We start from the raw sequence: 22996 nt of genomic DNA on the forward strand, positions 1-22996 counted from the left end.
TTTTGGATTTTTGCAGGATTTTTTTGAGTGAGGCTTACTGTGAACAAGACTGGCACTGTGGGATTCTATAATTTTTGTTTCTCAATTATGCCCAAACTAATTTTGCTCAGCTTATAAGTAAAAAAGATATTTATTTTTCTAACAAATGGAGTTTTCTTGTGCCTTATGTGCTTCCAGGTGATGTCTCATACTCATTTTTGACAGTTTGTCTCTTACAATTCTCTCAGTTCACCTTCAAGACAAGAGCAGCTAAAAGGGAGGTAAATCCTACCAGTGCAGATTAAAAATCAGCTGCAGTAGACACTGAGACACCCAACTTGCACCTCACCTTCTGTGGGCAGAACAGACTTCTCCAATCCAGCACAATCAATCCTGTCCCCCATTTTACCCATCTGGGAATTTAATTATTGTCTTTGACAGTTACTTTATATAACAGACATTTTTACCAGATTAAATCATATCCATTATTTTATTGTTCCATAGTGTTTTACAGCTTTGGATAGAACTTTCTTTTTATATTTTTTCTTAAATAGTTTGTTTGAATTTCTGGGGTTTTATTATATTGGATTTCAATTTTAGCTCATCTGAGACAAGAACCCTTTTCTATTGTCCTGCTCCTGAGGGGAGAAAGTGATGAGAAATAAAAATAGTATAAACTAATAATGGACACAAATATGTACTTTATTTTCTTCATTTAAAAATATTTCATTAGAACTACATGAAACTTTTTTTTTTTTTAATAACACTTTTTTTAAAATGGCAATTAAACACTTCCATTGCATTTTGGTAATTTACAGTTTGTATAGGAAGAATACAGTGGAATTGAGTTCAGGATGTGCCACAAGCTCAAGTTTATCACTGCATCTTATAATTTTGTCTATTGAAGTTTAATGGTAGTTAAAAATTCAAAGATCAGGTCTAGTGGCTGCTTAAATATTTAGCTTCTCAACAATCTTTATCAAATATTTCCTATAACTGATTTAAACATTTTAGTGCCATTTAGTCTGGCAACATAATGAATGGGAATCAGACTCCTAAATTATGCTCCATGGAAAGAGTATTTTCTTAAGGAGCAAAAGCTTTTCACTTATCTTTTACTATTCTTATTAGTTACATGATAGTAGTGTATACTATTAGAAATTAAAATTAGGATATTTACATTAATCATTACTATTCAAAGTATTAAAATTTATGTTAACTTAACATTCTGTAAAATAACCATTATACCAATGAGCTAAGTGTGAGCTTTCAGTTTCTTTCCTTTAATATGGAATGTCTGCATACAGGTAATTAGCAAAGCTCTGCCATATTCATTTTTCATTAGAGTTGAAATTTCTATTCCTACCCTACTTCTTAGTCTTGGACTGATTCTTACTACAGTGCTTATGCATTTTTCTTTGGATTCTCACAACACATATCAAAATCCTGAAATATTAGGATGCCATTTAGGTTACTACTATTGCACTAGGAAAAAAAAAGAAATTAATAAAATCAGATACAGTTAATGAAATTCAGAAACTTAGCCTTCCATAGAATACTGTCAGCCTGCTGTGCCTGGCAATGCAGAGATCACTTTATATTCTGAGAAGCAATGACTGTCTTGTCTGGCAGCCAAACAAGTACAGAATAAGCATATTACCATTTATTTTGCAATTAGATTCTGAGCAACATCACTTAAGACACTTCACTGCATAAATTGCTCTGCTCTCAAGCCATGCTCTGTGGCCTTTTGGAGCTTGGGTAACCCCAGGAGGACACAAAAAGAGGATCAGGTTTTGTGGCTATCACTGCCTTTGCTTGATTAGTTAGAATTTTAAGTACATAAACATTTCTCCTTTTACTAGGAGTTGTGCTATAGCAAAAAAGTTTGGTTTTTTTTTTCTCAAGAGACCACTAAAGAACTGTTAGACTAAAAGTTGTGCTAGCATCTCCACTGGAAGACCCTATTATTAGAGATCTCTAAGTAAACAACAAACAAACAAATCAAACAACCTAAAATTAAATTTTACACTGAAACTTACAAATCCATTTCTGCATTATTAAAAGAGTAGAACTAATCCTTAGTTCTTATAATGAAACATTGTGCACAAAAGCACATTGCTTTTATTTAGTTTCTGCATTTATTAATAAAGAAACAATAGAACAAATTATTATTTTTAAAAATGAAATAGAACAGGCAGTGCATTTTCCCTTGGGAAAGATAAAATGCCTCATGCATCCTCTCAAAAAAGATTTCATATGCCCTAATGTGCACCAAGAGACAGTGAAAGCTTGAAAAAATCTTGTCATACAGCCAGCAGGATGAACTTTCCAAACAGTATTCCTTAAACAGTCAACTAATTGAGAGTGACTGATTGCTGGTGAGGAGTCTGCAAAAGTCAAGATTAATACCAAGTATTTTTACAATATCCCTCAAAGAACTGATTGCTCCAGCCACTTTAGTCATGTCCCAAATGCTGTGACCATGGAGCTTTGCAAAAGATTTCATTATTCTCTTATCACATGCACTGATCTTTTAAATCAGATGATAACAATCCTAGTAGGACAGATTAAGAATCTCTGCATGACTTCTGCTTGTTTTGTAATTTTTCATTGCCTCTCATGTACCAGCAATGTATTTTATCTTGTAGAAATAATGTCCCCCTGACAGCTTTAACACCCTGAATTAACAAATATTAACAGTCTAGAGTACAATTAAAGCACTGCCACAGTCCCTCAGTATTCTACCTAGACTGTAGATCACAGTTGACTAAAGTCTAGTCAAATTTCAGTAGAGAACTGAAAAAAAATGATTCATTTCAAGAAAAGCAATGCAGAAGTACACTGTTCTTCAAATAAGACATGCTAACACTGACAGAGGAAACAAAATTCTGAAAATACCATAGTTCATCTGATGTCATTTTTTTACATACTGAGAAATAAATGTGCTAAAATGTCTTAACAGACCTTATTGCTTTAGCAAGCACAGCAATATCTAAAGAGCAACATTTCTGGAAAAGGCATGTGAAAAGTAGAAAGAGGGAATTGCATTGTACACTGGATTTCCTATTTGGCAGAGAAACACACAGCCACTACAATCCACTGCTCTCATCAGGCAACTTTTGGGGTTCATTCCAACAGAGCTGCTGCCAGTAACTCTGCAAGCCTGAAACCATTTAGCAGTGACTTTGATTATGTTGAAGTTATTGCACTAATAACTCACCCTCAGTGTGATTTGGGATAGCAGGTTTTACTTTAGAACTTCAGCAGAGACAGGCACCTGCTCTACTGCCACAGCTCATGTGAAAAGCAGGAAGCCAGAGGAGCATCAGGAGGTTGCAAAACCTTCTTTAACCACCTAGCCATCACACATTCAGAACATTAATGTTTGCTGAAATGCAGCAGACATCAACTGTTCTTCAGACTTAACAATTTAAGATGATCCAAACACATTGCTGTTATCAAAAGCCTCCTGTTTTCATGGTACCTCACTCATTTTTTAACAAATCTAATAATGACCATATCAAAATGCAGAGACATTGCTTATTTCAAACATTGCCTCCAATGGGAAAAACAAAACTGCAGTCCCTGATTTGTGACATTGAGGAGACAGGCAGCTCTAACAGCCACATGTGATGAAGGTTGGAGAGAGGCTGAAAAAAATCACCACATTCAGAAATTACAAGCAGAAAGATGCAAAAGAGTTGAAGGATTTGGTTTGTGTTGTTTTGAGTTGCAAATTTGAAAAACTGCTGAAGCAGTAAGAGAACAGAGGAAAAAAAAAAAAAGCAATATTTTCATAACTTATGCTCCAATTCACCAGTGACTAGTATTATAAATATGAGCATAATTCATAATTGTTACAGGGAATCCTAATAAGACACAAGTTTCTTTATACTCCACTGTTCCATCTCCCACATTGCTTAGAATGTAACATACTTATGGCCAAAATTTGAGATAAAGTGTAATCTCTATGTAGACACAAGCTATATCTTTTTTTCTCTGAAATATAACAATAGTTAGGTCAAGGAAATGCTACTTTAGAAGGGTTTTTTAATGCCTCTATTCATGAACACATATGTGTGTGTGTATATACAGACACAGATATTATTCGTGTATGTGTATATATCTTTATATATATATACACACACACATATGTAATATTCAGTATTATTTACCAATCCAGTTTCCTGGATCTGGAATTTGATCTGACTAGTAACAACCTGTCAGCTTTAAATATTGGACTGTTTGTCTCCCTGTGTCCAGTGCCTAAGATCTTGTTAATTACCTAAACTCCCTTTCTGTAGGTCTTGTTAATTACCCGTCTCCTGTCTCAGAGGACCTTGTTAATAACTTGTACAATCTCTCTAAAAAGGTCCTAATAACACATTAAAATTAAAGATGCTTTTCTTTTAGCACTTGTCAAGTGGTGTAAATTGAGAAATTTTCACATCGGTTTATTAGCCTGTAGTGTAGTGTCATGTATTTTCCTAAACAAAAACAATTTCAGAAAAATGAAGCTTTGCTTATGGCACAAAACAATCTTTGTTTTCCAGGAGCACCCTCAGTTTCTTTAACTGTGTTCAACACAAAAGCCACGTGGCTTCTGACTGCAAATTAACCTCCTGAGAGCCATGACAATAGCAGTAATTGTAAGAATGAGTGCAATTTAAGCAACGTTAAGTAAAAGTTTCAAAACAGAGCATTGAAAAGTACAAAATCAAAAGTATTATTGGTAAACACTGACTAAGAGCACTAGACATTGTTTCCTTAAAAATTTTTCATTGGCTGTATGACACAAAACCTCTGGAACTAACAGATTTTGTCGTGTTTGCAAAACTAGCATTTTTTGTTTCACTATGAGACTGCTGCATTTTTAAATTGTCATGGAATCATGTTTACATATCACCACTATGCCTGCAACAGACAATGGAACCCCCAATCTTAACACTTATGTAACACTGCAATATCATATCTATAAAAACATTTTTCAAATACTCATTTATCCACTCAGCATTTGCAGGAGATAAAATATCATCCCTATTTTACAGATTTAGCCAAAGCCAGGGAACAAACCTTTGCCAGATCAGAGATTAACAGAAATTAGGGGTTCACATTTTGTAATTTTCTGTCAATAAATATGATGTGCAAACCAAATTGGTTTTGCTTTGCTTTTCCAAAATACTTCTAAAACCTTCTTGAAACAACAATAATAAATAATAGCTATAAAATAAATAATAATTTTCAAATAATCCTGGCATGCTTGCTTTTGGAAAAAAAAAATCCTACAAGTGTTGCTGAATCACTTTTAATTTTTGGATCAGCAGCTGAGCAACACGTGGAAGATGTACTTATTTTCATTCATTTAATTAGTCAGTAAGAGTAATTAGTGACAGAGCTAAGCACTCAAGGATTCAGCAGCTCACCCAGCTGATGCTATGAGCTGCTGTTCTCCACATTGTCACTGCTCAGTCAACATTACCAACCACAATTAATTAGGATGGACTTAAGCCTGACCCAAAGTTCACCAAAGTCCCTGAAAAGCTTCCCACTAAGGTACAGATGTGGCTTCCTCAGCACTGAGAACGTGACATTCACACTGCAGACATGAAGGAGCTGGGTTTGGGTGATTTGTTTTGAGGGCTGGGAAAGAGGGTTGCTATGGGTTGGGTTTTTTCCCTTCCACTTTGCTCTGTGTCCAGCCTGGTCCCACAGACAGATGTTTTATGGCTACAGTGTGCTCCTGGATATATATATATATATATATATAAAAATATATATATATATGTGCATCCTCCAGCAGGATTGCACCAGACAGGAATCCAGCTCAGGATGTTCCATCACCAAAACCAAGGCTTAGCTACTGGGGTTAAGTGGGAGATCCACCAGCAAAACAAACACCTGCTCCACAACAGAACACTGATTTTGGACACACCTTAATAAAAAATATACTGCCTGGTTTACTAGCAGAAATGGGATTCATCCAAAAGAGCTTAACAGAACACTGAATAAACAAGAAAGAACCCAAAGACTAAATTTCCTGTGTACAATTCCTGCATACTGGATTTGTTAACCAGCTTCATTTATTTTGTGCCCATATATTCATAAAAATTCTTTTTTCAGCATTACTGGTTCAAAAAATTAAAAACGGATTCCATTTGAGAAATCCTCCACAGATAAAAGGTAAATTTAAACTGTAAACTTATTAAATATGCACATTTTGTATTAGTTTCTACTTCAAAAGAAAATAATTGTATAAGATACATTTGAAAGTAAACTAAGTCTAAAAGGTTTGCATAGGACATCATAATAGAATATAAAAAATCAAGAGCTTCTAACTAAACTTATTGCATGTCAGATATTATACCATAATAGCTGTCTCACAAAGAAGGTCAGAATGCTTATTATATTTGGCTTTTTGAAAATAAAATAATATCTATTTGTCTTATCAAAAGTTGATGTTTACATAAAAGTCAAGATCCAGTAAAAGGGACTCTCATACAAAGACAGAAACAAATGACTGGAGTCCTTCTGAATGGGCACTGTGATGAGCTTTTTAATTACAAAACAAAGAAAAAAAAAGTCCATCATGATTACCATTAAGTTTTATATTTATCAAGATCTGCTTCATTCAAGAACTTGAAAAGATTTCACTACTTATATCTAGCATCTGTCTGAATACAGTGTTTCATTTTACAAAAATTTAAATGCTATGCAATTTTAACTGTTATTTGAATTATTTATCTTTAAAGGAGCTTATTTAAATGGAAGTTTAACTTCTCACAAACCAAGCTACAATCTAACCTTACATTAATCCAGAGAAATAATTCATAAAATAAAACATATTCTATGATTGTCTATAAACATGCTATTTAAGACACTAGGAACTGATTGGACTCAAAGAAGGCACTAAAAAGATATTTTGTTGAGGTAGGATGAGCTTCTAGCAACAAATTCTTTTCTACAGCAGTTTCCTAACTCATATCCATGATTAGTTTTGTTAAGGAAATTATTCTAAGTTTAAATCAGGAGTGCATGGATTCTAACCCATGAAAAATATTGAGATGAGATACAGTAAGATCCCTCTGTTCTAAGAGAAAAAGATAACAAAAAAATTTTTTTTTTTTTTTTTCTTAAGAAACTACTCTTGTGTCATGAATTAAGAAATAATTACACAGGAAAAGGTGAATTTTTAGAACCATGTTTTCCATTTAAAACAGTGATTGATTTTACAGCCTTTGGATTCCAGTTTGAAGCATTTTAATTTCAAATGCATTTTCTACCAAATTGAAGTCATTACATAGAAATGAATCATTACCTTGAAAAAGCAAGGACTGCTAATTTCTGGCATTTATACATATTTTAAAAAAGCAAAGGAATGAAAGTTAATTAACTTCTTAAACATTTATCTGTTGTGAACAGTATATGTGGGTGGCAGTGTACATAAATAAATATATATATTTATACATGTATAAAGAGAGACAGCCTATCTTTCTCACTAGCAAACAAAACTCAGGAAGGAAAGTAACTGTGGATTACACTTTTTCTTAAGGAAAACAAGTAAAGCATTGATAGACAAACAAAGATTAAAATGGATTATTTAAATCAAAGTTGCTTATCAGTCCTGGAACTTAATTCATTCTGCTCAAGACACAAACTGCTGCCTTGTGCAACAATTTCAATACACAGAACTCAGCAAAGCTGCAGCAAGCCAAATGAATTCAGGTGAGATAAGAGTTCATGTGGGTGCTCCCATTTAGAAACAGAATGCTTTTTAATTCTTTAACATATACAACCTAAATACTCTTCTTTTTTTTTTCTTTCCCAAATAGTGACATCCACAGGATTTCTTTTCACTAGTCCCATTTGCACCTTTCTTAGTTATCCAGGTTCATCCTTCTCTTACACTTGAAACCTTTCCCTCTCTTACCCTGACTTAGGGCAATGTAATAAATTAGCAATGAACTTTCAGTTAAAGCAGAAGACTTCAGGGAGAGCCCATTCTGAAGCACAAACAAAGTCTTCCACAAACACCCATAAACCTTCACAGCACTTATTAGTAATAAAAAAGTCACTTCAAAACAAAGTAGGAAATTACCAAATCATATAAAACGTTAACATATTTAGAAACAGACAAGCACTGATACAAACATGTATAAAGCAACAAGATGTGTTCCCCAACACTTCACATTTTCATTTATATAACATGTTCAAGATATCAGACTGAAAGGAGCAAAAACCTACCTTGAAGATGGCAACATGCTCCCAGGCTTGAAGTTTGCCATGAAGGGATTGGTCGACTCATAATCAAAACTCTCCTGATGAGCTTCCCCAAAAGCACCCGGTGATTTCAACTCAGTAGAACTCTCTGATCCCCCATTGCTAAGTTTATCTGACCTCTTGCTATCTTTTTTCCCAGTCACTCTTTCAAAAAGACTAACTTTCTCTTTTTTCTCCTTTTTAATTTCTTTTCTGATCTCGCCAGGTTTGGAAAACAGGCTTATGTTTTGATCCCACGTTGCTGGGCTTTCTTCAAATGGATTCTTCTGTCTTGGCAGTGTAGCAAATTTTTGGGGTAACGAAGCACTCACATTAAATGGGTCATTTTGTGCTTCAAGTGCAGTTTCATCAACTGTGCTGTCAAGTTGGCTGATTTTAGAAGTATCAACACTTAATGTCCTTCTGTGTGGAGATTTTAGACTCCCTGCAAACAATCTGTCATTAGTATATTATCAATGAGACACTATATCACAGTTTATGACATGCAGAAAACCCATTTTAGCTTAGATCTAGAAGCTTTGCAATTGAGCCTCAGTTCAGAACACTGGTGAGCAAATAAGCTATTAAAAAAAAATTAACAGCTGTGGCCTTGATTTCATGTTTCAGAAATGTTTACAGATAGGCACCACAGGAAATTTTTGTTTCCTGCATGAAAATGAAGCTCTACAGAGAAGACATGTATGACTGGTGTGCCATTACAGAAAGAGACAAAGCATGTTGCTGCATAATAACTTTGAGCAATGCAAAGTATTTCCAGTTGTTTGTATAAATCAGGTTTAAAATTTGCTGATAGTTTTTGACTTTTTAATTAGACTTATTTCTCACAAGATTCTATTCTGCCTAGAGTCCCCTCTGGAATATAATATACTCTCAGATGAGGAAATAATAAAAGAAAATGCTAGATTATCATAAATCATGAGCAACTTAAGTTATTTCTTATGCTCAGAAACAGCAATTACGAGTTACCAGCAATTAAAGAAAGCATAAAAAATAGTCCAGCAGTATCTCTTAACATTTTGGCCTTGTAAGTGCTTCATAAACTAAAGTAACAGATTCTGAATGCTCTAAGAGCAGTGAGCTGTAACTGTAATGGTCATGAGTTACACTTACCCCCTTCATCCACGGAACCAAAGGACTCCAGCTGACGCCTGAAGAGGTGGGTGTAGCCAGTGCTGGATTTCATTTTCTCTGAGGAGACGTGTGGTCCTGTTAGATCTGACATGGAGTGAGCTGAGGACAGCCGCTGAGGTCCCAAGAGGAAAGGTTTTTTTGGTTTTGATTTCATCTGCACTTCACCACTAGACACCTCTAGATTTGCATCAGGTATGTGAGTGCTTGGGATGATTGCAGAGGATGTGTCTGAAAACGTCCCATCGTTTTTCCGACCCTTCATTTTGTCTTTTAGCTTAGCAAACGGGGATTTGGTTTTGTCCTTCATTGACAAATCAAACATACTTGCTGTCATGTTATTCCTCATAAACTGAATATTGACATTTATTTCTCCTCTGTCTTTAGTTCTCTTCCCTTGTCTGGATTCTAGGGGAAACCACCTTAATGGAGAAAGAGAGCAAATTAAATTGTGTTTTCTGAAGACTATCATTATACTCTGCTTAGCTGGTTAATGCATCTGGCTAGAACAATTTGAAGTGAGAAAACCCAAATCCTATATCAAAGATTTAACCACTCCTGTACTGAAAAACTTCTTCATTTATATTTGTTTTCAAAGAGAAAACTTAATTACTAAGCAAGAGGAAGCTCTTTACAGTGCTCACCTGTATCAAAATCAGCTCTGGAAGCTCACCAAACATCACCAACGTTTAGGGATTCCATCTGTTTATGAAGGAGACTTTGTACTTAATTATAAATACGGATACATTTTCTTTTCTTCTTTTTGTTTTAATATTTTTCAAGTGTCCTTTATTTAGAAATTATGTACATTAATGTATTCTATGTGGCAACTACTTGACCTTTTCTCTTTGAATTTTGCTCAGGTTTACACACTAGCAAACATTTTCTCCTCATTTCCTTCTAAGCACTGGTTAAGATTTATGACAATTGAAGAAAAGCTGGCTAAGAAATATCTGAGAGCCCTGAACAGCCAGCTACCATTTCAATTCAGCAACTGCCTCCCCTCTGGATGCTGAGAGTAACTCCACAAGCACAACTGTGAGCACACAGGTGTATCCAACAGCATCTTCTCTTTTGCAGGTCACAAGCAGGATTAACTTCAGAAATATTTCCTTTGGAACCGTGACATAAATCCCCACTACTTGAGAAGAGATCAAAGGTGTGATCATCTGTTTCAAAAAGCCAAGTGTGCTTCTTTGCCAGGTCCAGCAAAAGCCTTATCATTATCCAAGTGTCTTATTCATTCTCTGTTGTGCTCCATTGTCCCATGGAAGCATCTGCAGAATTCTGGCTCAATCTTCCCTCCACAGCTTCACCTACATGAATGACCAACACACAATCCCTTCTCCACAACCATCACCAAGAGCCTTTCCCTATTGCAGAAGGTCACAAGGGCACATTTTACATCCACCAGCTCCAAGGAAGTGCTCTAAATCCATTGTCAGGAGAAATCCTTGCACACAGACTCACACAACAGTGCCTCACCACCAGTAACTTTCGAATTGGAGAGACTAAGAAAGCAAACTGCCTATTAACACAGATAAAAAATGGACTGTGCAGTTATACATACATTATTCAATCCTGCCAAATATAGAAAGAAAGATCAGAAAAGGAGAACAATAGCCCTCAATTTGTTTTCAGATTTCATAAATATATTTTAAAGGTTACAGCTGTAATCAAATTTTCAGGCAGAGATGACATGTTTTGAGTTGAGAAAATACTTCCAAAAGTAACACAGCAAAGACATAATAAAACAATAAAGAATATTACACCTTTTTTGTTGTTGTTGTTGTTGCTTTGTGATGTTCACAAGATTTTATATTTCATACTAGAGCAAAATAATTTTAAAATATCAGACCTCCTCTGTTCTCTTCATGAACAACATGAACCCAGACCAGTAGACCCAGAAGCTCAAACCAGTAAAAGGATAATTAAATCTTTAGGAAAAAACTTTTCTTCTGTTGTAAGGTTACTTCATTTATATACTTTAAATGAAATACAAAACCTGGAATATGTGTCTGAAGAAGATGGATAGTTTTTCCTTTTAGTTAATATTGCTTCACTTCTTTGGTAACTGATTCCAGAAACACTTTAAGTCATCTATAGAGTTGTTACAGAAAACAAAAACAGAACCAAAAGTCAATTGCCTTTGTGCTATACAATATTGCAGAAACTGGAAGATGAGATAGCCTACTTTCATTAAAACTCTCCTTTAAAAAGAAAATATGTTCACATATTCCCTTAAAAAATATAAACAGTACACAGCCATAATGAGAAAGCCTTGCTCAGACAGCTCCTGTGCAGATAAAAACCCCAAACAAAAACCATCCTGGACCTGAGAAAGTCCTGCCATGGTCCTCAGCCACACACTAAACATACACACCAGCACAAATAAGGCTTATGAGTATTTTAAGAAACATAGGAGGCAGAAAGGACTTCACCTTCTGACATCCAAATGTAATGGCTCAGCCTACACTGCAACACTTTCCCCCCTCTCCTCACAGGGTTCAAACACTGATAAACCTGGTGAATTTTTCTATTTCTGCCTCTGAATGATCAAAACCTTAAATTGATCCTTGACACTTGTTTCAGAACAAGAAGACATAAATTTGTAAGCTTTTGCTATGGGGAAGAAAATACTTATATTTTAAAAATTCATTTTAAAAATAAAATATTTGCATCCTTATCACTCAGTTAACAATGCTGTGTCATTGCCACTCACCTGCTAAGGCAAATGCCATGTACTATTTTGACATTTACCTCTTCCTAAAGAGAAGCCCACAACTAATAACACACCTTCAGAGTCTCTACATTTCTTTTCAATGTATATCTTGAAGAAATTGATATTAAAAATAAGTTCAGCTGGGAAAACAAAGAAACTCTCCTTTCCCTAGGAAGACAACAGAAGGTCCTTCTGGAACCAGGTTCAACACTGCTACTGATTCCAATAGAATTTAATCATAAACTCTTTTACTCCAGCAAAATTCCTCTGGTCTTCAGTGGAATTTCTATTTGAATAATGATTGCTGGATCAAATCTTTGTATGAAAGACAGATATTTAATTTTCATAGGCATTTCAAGGAGGTTTCTTTGTTACTTTGGAGAGTTTATCTTGTTTTACTTATAATGAAGGCTCCATATGCTTCAGCTCATAACAAGACAATATGAGAAGCAGACTCAAATCATGATTTTCTTCAAAATTCAAAGGCAACTAATTACTTTTCTAAACACATGAGAACAAATGCAGGCAATGCATTTATGTGGAGCTGCACGTGAATGTGCAACTAAGTCTGTAAATGTTTCTTATTAGAATCTGTTTCGACAACACATGGGCGTGAGCAGCAATAGAAAAAACAGCTCTATACAGGAGAGAAAAAAGAATGGGGAAATGAAGTCCACTGTTTTCAGATAACAACATTTGGTCCTAAAACACCAAGTTCCACTATACTACCGCCAATTTAAAAAATTGAAATGTATTATAAAAGCCAATAAAACTTGCTATTTTGGTTTTGTTTACAGTACTTTTAGCCACAATAAATGCTCCACTTGTCAGGCTGCCATGAGCTTATTCTATAGAAAGCCTGTACAAAGTAGGAAAATAGCCAATAACATACATGAGCAAAACAGGGTGGCTTTTATGAGAGCAGATGCCCTTTTACTTAATAACCAAATATTACATCCAGTCTTGCAGACAGTCTTTATTTAAACAGACCTTGTACAAAGTCTGGCAAATTTTCCCAACTTCAAAGGAAACCCTATTGCCTTTGGAATCACATTCATTGTTCTTGCTCTCACCTTCAAATGTTCTGTAGGGCAATGTCCTCCATACACCCTCTAATTTCAACATTTTCCCTATGGCTTCCATCAGAACAACCCTTGCTTCTTATTTCCACTTTTAACTATTCTATAAATTGCCACTCTGCATGAATGTGCAAAGAGAAGCTCAATGTGCAAGGCTAAGTAGGGAAAATCCTACTGACCAGACAGCCCTGAAAAGCTAAATCCCTATGTGAAGCAGCATGGCCACTTTCTACCCATGACAAAATTAGTTGATTTTGGCCACACCAACAATTAGGGGTGGAAAAAGCAAACTCCAATAATGAACCCTTCACCTTGGAGAAGAGACAGGAAGGGTGAAGGGGAAAACTGAAATATGTTACTATAAATGAGAATGTTACAAAACCCTGGCCTATTTCATTTAAATAGTTAGTGATCTACATCTTTCAGTTGTTTTTTTCCTCCTCTTTTCTACTTGCCCTCCAAATCTGCCAAAGAATCTGACAGTTCCAAGTCTTATCCCTCTCTCTCTGAAGAAGCATCACTCAGCCTGTTCTGCTCACCATGTATCAGTGAGCAGGATGGGCTGACAGCATGGGTAAGAAAAAGCACTACCTAATTTCAATTACATTTTAATTATATGCTTTGACAGCCTCTAAAAACACTGGGTAACTTATCTACCAATTTCAACAGCAATTAAGTGTTCCAGCCAGCACATTCATCCTGTGCATGATAGATGATCTCCCAACTCTGTGTTCTGGACAGGGCCAAAGATGGAAAGTATTGAAGGAATTTTCCAATTTTCTGCTTCTCAAATACACCACTCTGCCTTTTCTCTACCAGTAATTATCTGTTGAGCTGATCTAGTTTTGCTTTGCTGAAAAACTCAAAAAATTTTGCAAAATCTTTATTTCAATTCACAAATTACTGAAGAAATCACTACAGCATCTGCCAAGGCTTCTGACCTTGATTTTACAGGCAAAAATCAGCTTCATGATCTGCTACACATTAATGAGAATTTTCTATGAAGGCAGATACTTCTAAACTTGCCCCTATAAAAGACCATCAGAATCTCAATGATAGAACACATCCATCAGCTGTCACAAAAACCAAGCTGATGACTCCTGTAAAACTGGATACACTGAAGAAACTTGGATCACAAAAGCTCACTAACATAAATGGCCACAGCTAATTGATAAAAAACAACATCCAAAGCCCAGAACTATCTGACATTTTCATTTAGCAGTGTATGCACTTTGAAAAATGTTTTGTGATAAATCATTCCAACACCATACTGAGAAGCTGCCCCAAAAGTCAATAAGCAATAAAATTAAGGCAAGGGGTTGAGCACAGACTACATCATGTATGAAGGGAAATTAAGAAGAAAACAAATTATTTATTAAAGTAAGTGATGACACTCACAAAGATGAATACTCTTACTTTCTGGAAGCCAACCGAAATGAGATATTCAAAGCAGTTTCAAATAAATACTGCAGAGTGACATGGTAACACCACAAAACATATGGGAACTGACAGCTATCACAACACCCTCACTCCAGGGTTTGCTAACATGAATTGGAGTCAAAGTCATTAAAGTGCTCTTAATTAACTAATTATTTTGGCTACAGACTAATGGTGAATACTTCTATGTTAGAAACAAACTAACTGAAAGTATAAGAATTAAGGGCAGTTATTTGAGTAGAGTGTGTGTGTGAGCATGTGAAGATGTGCACAGAAAATGGAGAAGCATTTCAATCCACATGACACTTTGACTCAGAGTTATGACTTGTTGAGAGGATGTGCACAGATTTGTTGGCAAAATATAAATGCTGGGAATATTACTAAATAATTTGAAAATAACACTCCAAGTCCATAAAGCTACAGTTGGACAAAACTTTGTTTTGTTTTCTCCTATAACCATCTCTCTCTTTTTTTTTCTTTTTTTTTTTTTACATTTAATGAGTGGTTACAAGACAATCCATGTAGAATCTCCAGGTTGCCCTTTATTTCTGTGCCTTTAACAAATTTCTCAGTTACTAGTCTTCTCACTTTTGACTTGAGAGGAAAAAGGTCTTTCCCTTGCTTTAACCACAATAATTTTCTGTTACACCCTGCCATTTCCACTATTATTGAAGCTCATCCCTTAAAATGCATTTTTTTTCTTGTTGAAACCACATTTAAGACTAAAAATGAGTAAATAATAGTGTGCTATGTTTTGTAGAAATATTATTAAAATGGTTCCCACTCATTAACAAGCACTGAGCCCATATATCATCTATTTACTAGGATTTTGCTTGTTCATAATTCCAGATGTATTTGAAGCCTCCCTCTTGCTTATGCTGCTACAGATGAGAGAGGACAGAGCAGAGGGAGTTTGTATCCAAGACAGAGGCTGCCAAGAAAGAATGCACATTAATTAGGAAAAAGTCACACCATTTGCATATCTTCCAGGAAGCTCAGCAGCACTAAAGTCAGTGCCCACAGCACAAGGATACTGATCATGGTCAATCATGAGTTCTTTTTGTTTGCTTGCTGAGAAACTGGTTTTGACTCTGTTTTTATGATCAATATAAGACAAGAAGTATCTTTAGAAAAGGCCAAGTTTCCTTCACTGTATTATGCTCAAGCAAGCATTTTTTTTTAACAATTGCTGCAATCTCTGTGTGTGGAGGGGAGTGCTGTTGAGGTATTACAGACCCCAGGGAGAAGAGGAACTAAATCACAAATCAAAGATGTCTCCTACAATATTTCCATAAGAAATAATAATTCTACATCACCTGCCTCCTCAAATTTATAGCATTCCAAACAAGTGTTATATCTTAAATCAGTTGAACATACAATAAAATGAGCTGTCCAGGAAAGCTCATAAAGGAATGGACAATAAACAGAGTGGAATTAGAAAGTAACAAGGATGAAGCAAAAGCTGAGGAAATAAAGAATATCAGGAAAGATTCTTCTAGTGCTGTGTTCATTTAGCCCACAGAAGGAAAAAATCTAAGTTCAGTCACTGCAAAAAACAACTGAAAAATGCTTCAGTAAATTAAGACATGTCAGCAAATGAGTATTTTTTTTTATTCATGGTAACCCAAGAATTTGTTTTGATGCTATGAAATCAGATTATCAGCAGCATTAAGGCAACTGTGAATTATAACTGAATTGAAATTATTACAAAAAAGGATATATGCTTTAAAGCAATACTTTCACTGATTATAATTTACATTTCAAATGGAAGAGTAGAAGAGGTATATTTATTTTGCAAGAGCAGACGGAAAAAATTGTCATGTACTTCTTAGGACGAGTTTAAAAACCCACGTGATGTTATTGCAAAAAATAAAAGCCATGTCAGAAATGTAACATTTGAAACATTTTATGCTAAATACACTTCCATTAAAGCAGTTTTTCCAAAGCTTTTTGAACTGTTAAAAAAAACCTCAGTAAAACTTTTCAGCATCTGGAGCCTAGTTTTCTGCTCTGGAAAAAAGAACAGAAGTAAAAAGTCCCTGTCCATTTCCAGCTACAGCAGAGATGTCAGAGACACAAATTTACGAACTTTCAGAGTGCAATGGGCATTTCTGCACTAAGACAGAAAGAAAATGAACTGGGATCCTGCAGATGCTTTGGATGAAGTCTCTGGAAGAGACCTAGTGAGGGACCATCTGAGCCACAGCTGGATCAAACTGTTCCAGAAATCTTTACTTTTAAGAATTTGAAAAATTGTCAGTTTCAGAAAGGAAAAGGACATCATATGATGCTGTGTACAAAATTCTCCCTATTAAGTTATAGTAAATAGACTATATTGTTTAATTAAGACTTGAGCCAGAGCAAGTTTCTTAGAACACAAGACAAATCCTATCATGAGGCCTCTGCCTGAAAACGTTACTGCAGGGAGTATTTGTCTTAAGATGTGACAAGTAACAAAAAAAGCTTCACAGAAACAAAAAAAAAAAAAAAAAAAAAAAAGATTATTTTTCCCTAACATAATGTTCATGTGTCTGCAATGATTTTTGAAATTTATTTCTTCCAAATTATAAAATATTAAATTAAAAAAATATGTTAAAAGCCAAATGTCACACAACCCACGGTCTTCCTAGGAATTCAGAATCAGCTGGTAGCCTTCACTTCTCATACCTCCTTACTAAAAAAGCACTAGGGAATTGCTGACAGGGTTCAGCATTGTGCAGAATATTAAATATCTTTTTTGCAATACCCTGGTGACTCTTGAGTCTGTCTCTTACAGCACCATATGTACAGCTGTGTTGGAAAGAGGAAGCTATTAAATATATTAAAAAGTAGAAATATTACCAATAGACACTTCATCAAATAACTGGATCTCATTCATCCCCAAACAAAGCAAGAAATGTTAAGGTTACATCAACATAAGAAAATAACTCTGGATTTAATAACAGCACAAGCCTGTTGAACATATTTGAAAGTAAAAACACTGCTTAATAAAACAGATTAGTGTTTCTGAAACAATGAATATAGCTTTCAACCATTGGAGTGCTTTAGTAACAAAGACATTGGACTTGGTTTTGAAAGGTGCTGGGTGTCTCAGTTCCCACACCATAGTCACAGTTAGAAGGTCTTCAGGTCCAAATATATTACCCTTAGTTTACTGCCAACATAGGACTAGGAATATTTTCTATCAAAAAGGATTTAATAAAAAGGGAAAAAAGAGCATTCTGTTTGAAATTGCATTCGTAAATCTACTCTTGAAAGTTTGCCCTGGTCCCACACACACGTACAAATCTTGAATCCACATCTCCAGCAAAGCTTAAAGGAGACAGCCACGACACACCCGCGTGGCACAGGGGCACACACAACCACGAAACTCAAAAACATGGAAACTTTGGAACTCAGCGTTACTTTTGTTCAAAAGTGAGTTCCAGAAAGGCCATTTCTGAGGTTTCTAAGCACCTCAAGACACCAAGGGGAAAACTGGACTTTCAGTGGCTCCTTCCTCATAAGAATTTAAATCAGCATTAAGCGAGAACGCGCTGCCAAAAATCCCACTCGCCGCCCAGCCGCACTTTTACACTTACATAAGACTTTTACAAGTACGGCTGTTCGGCCCTAGAAGCCTAACACCCATCAACTTTTAATAAGATTTGCAGTCTTAAATGCTCAAGTAACTCCTGAAGAAAGGACTTGGGCTGTTTGTAAAGCTTTCCCCACAGGCCCCCATGTTGTGCAGCAGAGCTCCCGGGGAGCCGCGGTGATTTCAGCTGCTCTGGGTGGAACTGCTCCACGGCCACATTGCAGGAGTTCCTCTCTCACACTTCAAAGAAAGAAATGAGCAAACAAAGAACACCTATGGAGCCTTGCTAAGCACAACTTCCTGTAAAAATACTGCAGATCTCAATGTTTGTTTAACTATCACAAGGACTGTGTTACTTACCCCACTTAGAAAATTTCTGGAATAATTTTACAAGACTCCAGTACCACTTTTGCTAAAACGGGTGCAGGAGTCTATATTTCTTCTTCTAGGGAAAAGAAGTTTTGTTACTCACAGTAATAATGGAATAATTTAGATATTTTACTCTAGTTTCTGAACTAGTATTTCTATCTAGATTCACAGTTTTTACTTTTAGTAGCATTTCTCCCTCATTCATTCACCTTGTTTTTCACCTTGTTGCGAGGTGTTGCATCTAAGGCAGTTGACTACTGACTTGCAAGATAATTACAACTAATGATTCAAGAATTTTTAAGATACATAAGAGCAGTGAAACTTCTTGAATCAAGTGTTAACAGAAATTAAGACCCTAAGGCTACAGGCATTTACCATCAAGATAACTGGTTTGTCCCTAAAAAGATAAGCAATTAAAAAGCGTAATACTCCAGACAGTGAACCCACAAGAGATTCTGCACAGACTTCTTTCATATCATATGGTTTGTGAACATAGTGTTTTGCAGAAAATTCAGTTTACAAAAACAAACACCAGGGCAAAGAGGGTTTTGACTTGTCTTGGGTGCTCCTCAACCTCAGCCATGCATTTAAGCAGGACCAGTTTTTGAGGTGGTTTCAGCACAGTTGTGTGACCAAGAAGCCCTGCCTCATGTTAACCATCCAGATTTCCACCTCCAGCTGCCAATGCTGCTGGAGGTTCAACCCCAGCACAGTCAGAGACTGTGCAAGACAAGCAATGCCAGTCTTTTAGTGGCTTGGATGCAAACACCAGCACCTCACCACAGACTCACCATCACTATGGATACCAGACTTTAATTTTAACAGCTGAGATTTAGGCACAGGAGCCTTTGTACTCTACTGAAGAGACACTAGAGGAGGAAAGGCACCTGGAGCAGGAACTTTTTAACCACTGCAGAAAGATCTGTCAGCGTTCACACCTCACTGCCAACAGGGAGCTCACTTGGAGGTCTTCATGCTCTTCTGATTCAGCTTCTGTGGGACAAGCATAACAAACCCAAAGCACGGAGTCATAGGCATGCCTGCAGTACTCTCACACCTACATACACATGGAGGATAAATTACACTGGTACCAAACATCTTTGTGCAGCCATGTCCAGTCTAGGAATTACAACAACTTTAATCATTTAATTGAAAAACACAGAGAATTAGATAAGCACAGTTCAGCTTAAACTACTATGATGCTTTTTCTTTTTTTCTTTTTTCTTTTTTTTTTTTTAATTTCTTTTTTTGCATTCCAGTGGTTGAACCTCCTGGGAAACACAGTTTTATTTGACAAAGGCTTTTCTAGGTAGTGATGGAAGCTACCACAAGAGATGAAATTTCTCTTCAGTCTTCTCAGCTGAGGCCTGCTGCACAGTGTAGCCAGTGGGATCATGGCCTAGGATTAATCAGGACAGCAAAGCACTGTACTGTTATGGTAAGACTCCATTAAGTCACAGCTCATTGACCACTAAAACATAAATATAAAATATTTAAACACACGTGGTTGAAGTAACTGAAGGAAAACAATTTTAAAGACAACCACACCAGGTTTGACGGCATCTGAGTCTCAGGCATGGTTCAAAGTGAGGTAGGAGATGAATGGGGATATGGCCCTGTGCAGAATAAAGAAAAATGCTTAGAAAAACAGACTGTAATGAGTTCATGGTACACATAAGAGTTTGTCAGAAAAGTTAATGTCATTGACAGTCCTTCCCTGTGCAGAGTAAGAACTTTGATTACAGTAAACTCCTGTGGAAGAGGTCAGGCCACAATGACATGACTGTATAGGTTAAGAGATTTGAACATAGAATCAAATGACAGATTAATTTCATCTCAAAGTACATTCATAACACCTTATGTCCTACCCTCCCCAAGTGCAACTGTCCAAGGAACACAAATTATAATGAAAAAAACCAACCATCACTTACTCTGTTTTCCGCCTTTGCTTGTCTTCAAATATATCATTCAGACTTATGGCCACCTGTCCCAAAAACCTGTCCAGCCCCACCAGCGACCTGTGCATGACAATCAGGTAGAGGATGTATTTTTCTGGATTCTCCTGCATGAGCAGTCCAGGCAGCTCGAAGGAGGCCTCTTCTTTCCAGATGGGATCCAGAGTCTTCTCAGCCACCGAGGTGGAGTACTTCTCCTTGCCCAGCTGTATGATGGTGTAGGCATCGTTGCTGCCATTTTTACCTTTTGGCTTTAGACCTTTGGCTTGAAGGACCGTAACTTGCACGTGAGTTGGGAACCACTTCTGGGTTTGCTCCGCCAACATCATCTCTGGAGATCGCAGCAGCAACAACAAACGCAAAGTCCGTCAGTCCTCGAGTGACCGCGTAAGGGCACTTACGGCGGAGACACCTGTCAGGGGCTCGGCTGGTGCTTCCTCTAGCGCTGCTGGCCGCGGGTGGCCCTCACCGGCCCGCGGGTCCCCCCCTGCCCGGCCGCCCCGGCTGCGGCTCCATGGCCGGGGGCTGCCGCTCCCGCCGCAGCCGCGGCCCCGCCGCCCTCCCGCGCCCGGCCTGGCCCTGCCCGCCGCCGCCGCCGCTGCCGGCCCGGCCCCGCGCCGCCCCCAGGGCATCCCCCGGGCAGGGCCGCTCCGCCGCGGGGCCCGGCAGGCCGCCGGCGGCCTCCCCCTTGCTGGGCGCCGGCGGGGGGCTCGGTGCCGCGCTGCCCTGCCCGCCGCCGTCAGCGCGCCCGTCCCCGCCGCGGCCGCCTCAGCCTCTCGCCGCGCTGCCCCCCCGCCGCCGCCCGGCCTGACGGGCCGGCTCCGTCGCTTCCGCCTTCCCCATGCTGCCGGAGGGCAGAGGGCAGGGTTCGCCGCCTCGCTCCGTCCCCTCGCCGCCGCTCGCGGCCGCCCGGGCAGCGCTGCCCAGCGCCGAGCGCCCCGCGGGCAGGGCCGGCCAGGCCGCGGCTCCCCGGGCGTGACGGAGCGCTGGGCTCCCGGGGCCCCCTCCCGGCTGGGATCCCGGCCCGTTAATTAATTCATCGCTATTTTTGTTCCTGGAGCGGGCACAGAGCTGTGCAGGAGCTGCGGAGCGGAGGGAACCCGGCTAAAGGCGTTGTTGTTGATATTATTATTCAATATTAGCGGCTCGGGGGCGGCCATGGAGCCAGCCCGGAGTGGTGCTGCTCTGGAGCCCATCCTGCTGACAACTGCTCCGGGAGCCGCTTCATTTTTCAGCCCCATCCACCCGCCCTGGCAAATCTGTTGGATTTAAATGAGTGAAAAATACAAAATTACAAAGTATTAGTAAAAATACTGTACAACATGTTTTGAGGTCCCATAATTTTGCTTGGAGACTGCACACGTGTTTGCATGCTGTAAGTGCAGTCACAGGTATTAACATAGTTTCTACCAAAAAAATTAAAAAATTAAGCTTGTGTATCCCACCCCTGCAAACCATAAAAAATAGGGAAACCAGCAGGCAGGTCAGATAGTGAGCAAAATAACCTTGGGAGACCTTCTCATAAAGCAGGAAATTAAAAACTTAAAATTGAAGGCCTTTAGGGAGAGTAAAGTATGATGCTGCCCACAATACCTAATGCCAAGCAAGTTATCATCCAGGGTCTGAAAAGAGGGGTCACCAGTCTACACAATGTCATTAGCCTTGGTCCCAGCTCTTGTCATCTCTGTACACAATTTTAATAAATACTTCATTGATGAAAACTGATGCTCGATTTTTGGCTGGCAATGATAGCTGTCTGCATGCTGTGATGGTTGACACAGAGCTGGCACTTCTTTACTCTTCTACATTCAATATGATTTTTATTCGTAGGAAAATAGATGGCCCAGTTAAAAATGGTAACTTCAATACGTGTCCTGGGATCATATTTAGGCAAAAATGTGTAAATGGATTATCCAGGATGGTAGTTTCTGAAGGCATTATAAATGCTGTGGTTGTCTGCCTTGGTTTGTGATGCTGAGATATGAATGGTTAATTAAGGCTGCAGGTCAGCTCTTTGGGATAAATCACCATCCCCCTCACCTGAAAACCCCTTCCCCTACTCTGCAGCTCTCATTCTTTCACATCCTCAGCTATTTTTCCCAAATGTTTCACAATGAAACAATGATGTTCTTGGGGAAAGACTCCCAAGTATTTTGGGCTGGAAGAGCCAGGAGGGATTGTGGTGCCAGTGTTCTGCAGGAGACTTAGGCCAGGGGGGAAAGCCACAGGGTTCTTCTTGGAAACCAGAGACACTTATGTACATCCGAATATTTCTGAAATGAATTTTACCACATACAAATTCTGTTATAGTGGAATAATCTTCACTGCACTAAATAGCAACCAAGCATGATGAACTCATCAAATCAAAACAAGAAATGAATTTTAGGTAGGCAGAATGTATTTATTTAATAGAAATTTAAGCCAAACATCATGTCTTGCATGCTGCTTCTTAGGAAAAATTTTATGAGTT

The 22996-nt window shown here is 37.9% G+C and overlaps 1 protein-coding gene across 1 annotated transcript in view; it reads right to left on the bottom strand.

Annotated features, from left to right (window-relative positions):
* RAB11FIP2 (RAB11 family interacting protein 2) overlaps positions 1-21563 on the bottom strand; it is a 32447-nt gene extending 10884 nt beyond the window's left edge. Inside the window, exons 1-3 of the mRNA XM_079312317.1 lie at positions 20503-21563; positions 9370-9809; positions 8224-8683 (exon numbers count right to left, since the gene is read on the bottom strand). Coding sequence (XP_079168443.1) covers positions 8224-8683; positions 9370-9809; positions 20503-20855 — 1253 coding nt within the window. The 5' untranslated portion in view covers positions 20856-21563. The remainder of the gene's footprint in view (positions 1-8223; positions 8684-9369; positions 9810-20502) is intronic.
* Positions 21564-22996: the final 1433 nt, after the last annotated feature.

Source organism: Erithacus rubecula, assembly GCF_903797595.1.
Source record: "Erithacus rubecula genome assembly, chromosome: 9".
Lineage (NCBI taxonomy): Eukaryota > Metazoa > Chordata > Aves > Passeriformes > Muscicapidae > Erithacus > Erithacus rubecula.